The sequence below is a fragment of the Euleptes europaea genome, chromosome 2, assembly GCF_029931775.1.
Source record: "Euleptes europaea isolate rEulEur1 chromosome 2, rEulEur1.hap1, whole genome shotgun sequence".
In the NCBI taxonomy this organism is placed as follows: domain Eukaryota; kingdom Metazoa; phylum Chordata; class Lepidosauria; order Squamata; family Sphaerodactylidae; genus Euleptes; species Euleptes europaea.
The window spans coordinates 1,211,683-1,219,425 of NC_079313.1; the positions used below are offsets into that span (position 1 = coordinate 1,211,683).

Below are 7,743 nucleotides of genomic sequence, written 5' to 3' on the forward strand. Positions count from 1 at the left end.
ATCCAGGGTGGAATGAAGCCCCCCGCCTGGGATCTCGCCTGGGAGACGATTTAATGGAGGCATTGTCCAGATTCGTTCTGTCCAGATGCGGCGTGTTTTATGGCGTTGGCCGGCTTGTAAATTGCCGAGCCTCGGGATGACTGAACATTTTCGGGCAGGACGGCCTGCAGCTTGTGAAGCCTCGCCAGCTGACCGAATTGGAGCTGAGTCAAGGGCTTGCGACGCAAACCGGCACGAAAACATGTTGCTGGAAGTCTTCTCTAGTCTTCTTGGAGCCACTGGCTTCACCTCTCCCAGTATGTTGTCAGAACTGCTCCGCTTTTCCTGGGGCCTCTTGGTAGGGTTGCCATCCTCCAGATACTAGCTAGAGATCTCCTGCTATTTACAACTGAACTCCAGCCGATAGAGATCAGTTCACCTGGAGAAAATGGCCCTTTTGGCAATTGGTCTCTATGCCATTGAAACCCCTCCCCAAATCCCGCCCTCCTCAGGCTCCGCCCCAAATACCTCCCGCCGGTGGCAGAGAGGGACCTGGCAACCCCACCCCTTGGCCAGGTGTGAACGATGCCTCTCACATCGCCAACTGGTCCAGGGCTGGGGGGAGACTGACCACCTGGGTTTGCTTCTGGGCAGTTGCCCGAAAAGCAAGCACAAAGCTGTACCCTCTTTTTATTTCTAAGAGGTATGCGGGGAGTGAACTGGAGCTGTTTGGTTTAAGTGAATGTTTCTATTCTGCCTTTATTGGTCATTCTGCCATAAAATATTCTTTAGAGGAACCCAATGAACTACGGTGGAGAGGCCCTGCCTCAACCACAAAGTAGACAACGGCAGCGGCCAAGAGAAGGAAACTGGGCCCCAGAAGCTCCTGCAGGGATAATAAAATGCCTTTTCCCGCTCATTGAAAGGTGACCCACCATGAGTCATGCAACTTCCCCAGGGGGGTGTTCCACAGACCCAGAACCACCCCTGGATGACTGGGGAGGGCTGTGGCTCAGGATTAGAGCATCTGCTTGGTACGCAGAAGGTCCCAGGTTCAATCCCCAGCATCTCCATTTCAAAGGACCAGGCAGTAGGTGACATGAAAGACTTCCGCCTGAGACGCTGGAGAGCCGCTGCCAGTCTGAGTGGACAAGAGTGACTTGGATGGACTGAGGATCTAACCCAACTTCATGTGTTCCAGACGAGATCCCAGGCGGGGGGCTTCATTCCACCCTGGATTCCTGGACGGTCCTCAGCACCGGCACATGACACTATGGACAAAAGCAGTCAGGGAAGAGGCAGTGGCTCTGTGGAAGAGCCCTTGCTTTGCAAGCAGAAGGTCCCAGGTTCAATCCCTGGCATCTCCAGTAAAAAGGACCAGGCAGTAGGGGATGTGAAAGACCTCTGCTGGAGAGCCGCTGCCGGTCTGAGTTGACGATACTGACTTCGATGGACCAATAGTCTTAACTCAGTATAGGGCAGCTTCATGTGTTCATTGGAGAAGGGGAATTAACATCCTAAAAGGGGAGGACCTCTTTCATGTATACGTGTGGTGTGTATTGGAGAAAGAGTGAAAACAAGCCCAAAACAAGTTTTCTGTATCAAACAAATTTGCAAATGGCTGCAAGTTGGGCCTGCAGGAAGTAAGAAAGAGCAGCATTTTTTCTTCTGTTGTTTTGGTCCTCATCAATTACTAAGTAAGATGTTGCTGGGGTGGGGGGGCAGAACACTTTCTTTTTAGCAGGCTGGTAACTTTTGTGGCCTTCTTGGTAAATCTGGTGCCAGCCGGGCGTGCTCTCGAATTTTGTAATTCTGCCCTTTCGTTTTTAAAAAAATGCTCCTTGGATTCCACTTCTGTGTACGTCTGGCTGTTATTCACTTCTACTTACAGGATTTGTAAACATCCTTTTTGTGCCAATTGCATTAACATTGCATAACCCCAACCCCAACGAAAAACTGTTAGAGACACCTGCAGAGGGAAGAGAAGAAATGGAAAGTTGGGTGGGGTCACGCATCTGTCGTGAGAATCTGCCAGATGGCACAGAGGCCTGGCAGCCCCAAGGATGCTGAGATTTCTGTCCAATTTGCTTACTTAATTTCATAAATTGAAAAGGAGTCAACCTTTCACAGGCTTTTTGGGTGGGGTGGGGAAGACACCATTCGTCCCATGAGAGCCAGCGTGGTATAGTGGTTAAGAGCGGTGGTTTGGAGCAGTGGACTCTGATCTGGAGAACCTGGTTTGATTCCCCGCTCATAGAATCATAGAATTGGAATGGACCACCAGGGTCATCTATCTAGTCCGACCCCCTGCACAATGCAGGAAATTCACAACTACCTCCCCCTGACACCCCCAGTGACCCCTACTCCATGCCCAGAAGATGGCCAAGATGCCCTCCCTCTCATCAGCTGCCTAAGGTCATAGAATCAGCACATGAGCGGTGGAGGCTAACCTGGTGAATCAGGCTGGGTCCCCCAATCCTACACATGAAGCCAGCGGGTGACCTTGGGCTAGTCAAAACTCTCAGCCCCACCTACCTCACAGGGTGTCTGTTGTGGGGAGAGGAAGGGAAGGGGATTGTAAGCCGGTTTGAGTTGCCCTTAAGTGATGGAGAAAGTTGGCATATAAAAACCAACTCTTCTTCTATAGATGAAAATGAAGTGTGGAAAAAGTAAAGGGGCTGAAATCCACCCGGTGCTACAGATGTGGAGGGAAGCTTGTAAATCAGTGTGGGGCGGTACAGCAGAAAATATAGTGACAGGTAGAAAGGCGTGGCCCTTGTGCATCTACCTCTGTACTTCCTCCAAGTGCCCTTGGCTGGGTGCGTCTTCGCATCCTAGCGTTTGCCAACTGGCTGGCTTTTGAAATCAGGTAAAAAGGCAGTGGGACAGATCCTGTTTATCTGGTTAGGAGGTGGGAAACCCAGGATGGAGGGGTGGGGGACAGGCCTGCTCCCTGCCTGCCAGAACAACACAGGGAAGCGGAGGGGAGAGGAATCCAGCCGTACGCTCTGACGCCTGAACGGCAGAAGAAATCCCCTTGCTGGATGTTGATAGGGAGAAAGGCCCGCAGGGGAAGCCAGCAGGAGGCCAGAAAGGTAATTTGTCTCTTTGGAGGTAGACTGCCTCTGCACGTAAAGGCTCCATTTATTGCAGCTAAGGGCTCTTGGATGGTCTTATCTCCGAAGGCTGATGGAACATGACACCTGCTTGGTTGGGGGAAGCATGAAACAGACTCCTCTGAAGCACCGGCGCTGCCCCCCTCCCCAGACACTTACAACCTGTTGCTCATCTGAACGCGACCCCCCGGGCCAGACGGCGCTCTTCACAGTGTCATCGGAAAGTGTCTTTGACTTGTTTTTCAGGCCTGTCTCCATAGCTACGAAAACACACCGTATATAGCCAGGACGTGGAATCTATCAAAATTCTCTGGGGCGGGGTGGGGTAGGGGTGGCTCTTCATTCCCCGCCGCACCAGAGTCCATCGTCCCTTGGCGGGATTCCTGCTGTCTGTGTGTTTACTCCTTTGCGCGGTGACGCAAAGCAGGGTGTGAGTTCACCAGGCAAGGTTCTGCTGGGGTATAAAGCCACGCCGTGGTCAGCTTCATTCATTCGCCACGCAGCCGACAGGTGCCGATCTATACACGTACCTGGGGAATCCGCACCGAGTCTTCCCAGGTGCGCCGTCTGCACAATGCCAATGTCACGGTGGAGTGACAGTTGCCTTATGCTGGGCCTGGTGGCGGCGGCGGCGCTGCTGGTCTCTGGGGTGGACCCCCGGCCACGTGGGGGCCGCGCTTCTCAGCTGCACCTGGAGGCCATCAAGCAGAGCCTCTTGGAGCGGCTGGGCCTGGAGAGGCCTCCGGTCGTCCGGCAGGCTCTGGATCAAGACGGGCTCCGGAGGGCACGCCACGTCTACCAGGAGGTGCTATCTCAGCTCAGAGCGAACCACACCGCGGCAGAGCCGGGAACGACCGTCCATCTCCTAAGGCCAAAATGTAAGTGATCGTTACTATGGGAATCACCTACCTACCGCCTGGGTAGGTTTAACTTCCTGCCTTGAGTTTGTAAGGGCCTTTTCCACTTGCCTGTTGGGTTAGGGTCTGGGAGTCCCAGGTTCGAATCCCCAGCCTGCCCTTGACGCTCATGGGGTGACCTTGGTCCAGTCATGCTCTCTCAGGGCAGTGGGGGAGAATAATTCTGTTAGCCACTTCGAGAGAAAAGTGGGGTTTAAGTATATTCCGAATAAATAGAGTCCAGGTGGGGGAGCATCTCCTGTTCTGCTTTGAGAAGGGGGTGCGGTGGGCATCGGGGCTCCACAAACAGCCCTTCCATCCCCAGAGGAGCTTCGGAGCTGCGGCTTGGGGAACAGGGATTCATGCCTTCGTGGCGCAGGTGGGTCGAAGCATCACGATCTCCTTGGGGCCACGGGACTGGGAGGTTCTCCATGCCCGTTTCTCAAGCTGGCTTTCTCAGTTTGGGCTGTGCTGGCTCTCGCCAACGGTCCATCCAGTCCAGCATCCCGTATCCCTCTGTGGCCAATCAGATAACCCTCGAAGGCCTCCAAGCAGGGCCAGAGCCTTTCCTGGTTGTTACCCCCCCCCCAGAACTGGCACCCAGAGGTAGACTGTGTCTGAACATGGAAGTTCCATTTAGCCATTTACTCATATAAATGTTCATTCTTGCCTTTCCCACTGTCAAAAGATTGGTTTGAGGCAGCTTAAAAAGGCAGGCCTGGCCTTTGCTCAGCAAACCTATTAAAAACAATTTCGGTACAAAAACATCCCCGGTTATTCAGTGGTCCTCAAGTCATTACCTTAAGCGTGAGGGCTTAGCAGCGTCTCTGGAACTTTGCCTATGGTGAGGATCCTCTTGGCTGCCTCTGGGAGACCGTTCCCCCTGGGGGGGGTGGCGGCGCCTTGGATTGGTCTGACCGGTCGGCAGCCGCCTGCACTACATCCTGTGGCAGTGAGTTCCACAAGGCAATTACCTGCTGTATGAAGAAGCACTTCCCTTAGTCTGTCCTATATCTTCTGCCCATCCATTTCACAGGAGAAACCTGAATTCTAGTTATTGGTGGGAGAGGACGGGCTCCATTTCCACACCAGGTTAGAACAGCATTAGAGCTGCCAACCTCCAGGTACTCAACCAAAGCAGCTCAACTTAAGGCAACAGTTTTATTAACTTGTTCCAAGATATTGAAACTAACATGTGCAATGTTACTAATGGTGCCTATATCTATCTGTATCTATATCAATCTCCTAAGTCCTAAGCAAATACCCGCTGCGTCTGTACAGTACAAAAATGTACATCGATTACACACAGATAAGTAAAAGAAAGGAAAAGTCTCTGCACAGTTTATATTCACCACCAATTAACAGCAAAAGTGGTGTTGGGAGACTGAAAGGTTCGCTTGTAGTAAAGGTAAGAAGAGAAGTTGGTGTTGACACCGCTTTTGCGTTCTTGTCAATACCAACTTCTCTCATCGGGAGACTTGAAGAGTCCCACACAAGCTTCGACTTGAACTTACCTTTACTACAAGCGAACTTTTCAGTCTCCAACGCCACTTTTGCTGTTAATTGGTGGTGAACATAAACTGTGGAGAGACTTTTCCTTTCTTTTCCTTATCAGTGTGTAATCGATGTACGGTATATTTTTGTACTGCACAGGCGCAGTGGGTATTTGCTTAGGACTTAGGAGATTGATATAGATACAGATGGATATAGACACCATTAGTAACATTGCACATGTTAGTTTCAATATCTTAGAATAAGTTAATAAAACTGTTGCATTAAGTTGAGCCTATGTGCTGGTGTTTTGGTTGAAAACATTGTTTATTCAGCATAAGTTATTTGGTTGAAAAACCTTTAATGGCATAAGAAGTTATTTGGTTGTTATTATTAAATTTCCAGGTACTAGCTGGAGATCTCCCGCTATTACAACTGATCTCCAGCCAATAGAGATCAGTTTACCTGGAGAAAATGGCAGCTTTGGCCACTGGACTCTATGGCATTGAAGTCCCTCCCCTCCCCGCCCCAAACCCTGCCCTCCTCAGGTTCCACCCCAAAAACCTCCCACCCATGGTGAAGAGGGACCTGGCAACCCTAGAGAGGACGCGCTCCATTTCCGCACCAGGTTAGAACAGCATCGCTCTGCCATCATCTTCTTTGGAGACTGAAAAGTGACACACTCTTTCACCTTTCCTCCAACTCCTGGATTATTTGAGTGCTCTTTTCTACAACTTTTCCAGTTCTGCATTTATCCTTTTTTTATGTGGGGGTGACCACCAGGACACTACCACGGTATATTCCAAATGCAGCAGCACTATACATTTTATTAATATTTTTATGTGTCCAGAAAAAGTTTCTGCTTGAGGTTGCCCACAATCTAAAAATAATAAAACCACTCAACTTGGACTAGGGACCTGGCCACCCTATCAATGTGTTTATGTTCTTTCAGGCGGCTGGCGCCATTTTGGTGCAGGGAGGTGGGGCTGTCTTGCATAAAAACTGCCTCGTTGAGTAAGACCGAACTTCATCTCTGCCTCTCCTGTCTCTCTCTCTCTCTCAAGTGAAACGTGTGGCTGAAGATCCACCTGGCGACTTTCATGGGCACCTCTACAGTCTGGTGCTCTCCAGGACGGCGTCACTCCACCAGGACCTCCTGGTTCTCAGGGCTGAGCTGCGACTCTTCAAGGAGGCCCTCCGCCTTCCTGACATCTCCAAATCCAACTCCACCTGGCCCACGCGAGTCAACGTCTACAAACTGGGGGATGGGGGCAGAGCGACCCCTAAACTTCTGGCCTCCTGTATACTCTCAAGATCCTCACCGACCCTTGACCTCAGAGGTGCTGTGGATCGCTGGATGCCGAGCTCTGAGCAAAGACTTCTTCTGGGGCTGGAGTTCTCAGCGGACGTGACCGCCTTGCTGGCCACCACCACGACCGCAGAAGGAACCGAGACAATGCTGCTGGAGGTGGCGACCCGGGAGCGCGCGCGGGTGAGGAAGGCGCGGCAACTGGATGAGGAGTGTGGAAAGGGTGAGGGGAAATGTTGCCTGCGGTCCCTGAAGGTCTCCTTCGAGGCCATCGGGTGGTCTGACTGGGTGGTGGCCCCCAGCAGCTACTCCATGAAGTTCTGCGAAGGCTCTTGCCCCCACAACTACAAGCCGGCCAGCATCCACGCCCAGATCAAGTCGCGGCTCCACCGGCTCTCTGGGGAGACCCCGGCACCGTGCTGCGTCCCAGCTGCCTATGAGCCGATGGTGATCATGCATTTTGGCAGTGAGGGGAAGCTGGTCACCCAGTTGTTCCAGGACATGATTGTCACACGATGCCACTGTGCGTGAAGATGAGAAAAGGAGGACTTTTGGGAAGGCACGTCTCCTCTGCTCAATGCCGGTGCAGTAGGAAGCAAAGGTGGCTTGCTTCTTTTACGGAGGTCATGCCTAGGGTGGCAACCTTATTGGTTTCCAAGGGTAGCCGTACTGGTCTGCTGTAGAACAGCTAGATTTGAGTCCAGTAGTACCTTAGACATTGGGGAGGGGCCGTGGCTCAGTGGTAGAGCCTCTGCTTGGCATGCAGAAGGTCCCAGGTTCAATCCCCGGCATCTCCAGTTCAAGGGACTGGGCAAGTAGGTGATGTGAAAGACCCCTGCCTGAGACCCTGGAGAGCCGCTGCCAGTCTGAGTAGACAATACTGACTTTGAACCAGGGGTCTGATTCAGTATAAGGCAGCTTCATGTATTCAACAAGATGTTGTGGTGTGTGA

The 7,743-nt window shown here is 51.9% G+C and overlaps 1 protein-coding gene across 1 annotated transcript; it reads left to right on the plus strand.

Moving 5' to 3' along the window:
* The first annotated feature begins 3,669 nt into the window (after positions 1-3,669).
* On the plus strand, positions 3,670-7,322 carry GDF15 (growth differentiation factor 15). The gene is made up of 2 exons (XM_056867590.1): positions 3,670-3,973; positions 6,547-7,322. Exons 1-2 carry the CDS (start codon positions 3,670-3,672, stop codon positions 7,320-7,322), a joined length of 1,080 nt encoding a protein of 359 aa, XP_056723568.1.
* Positions 7,323-7,743: the final 421 nt, after the last annotated feature.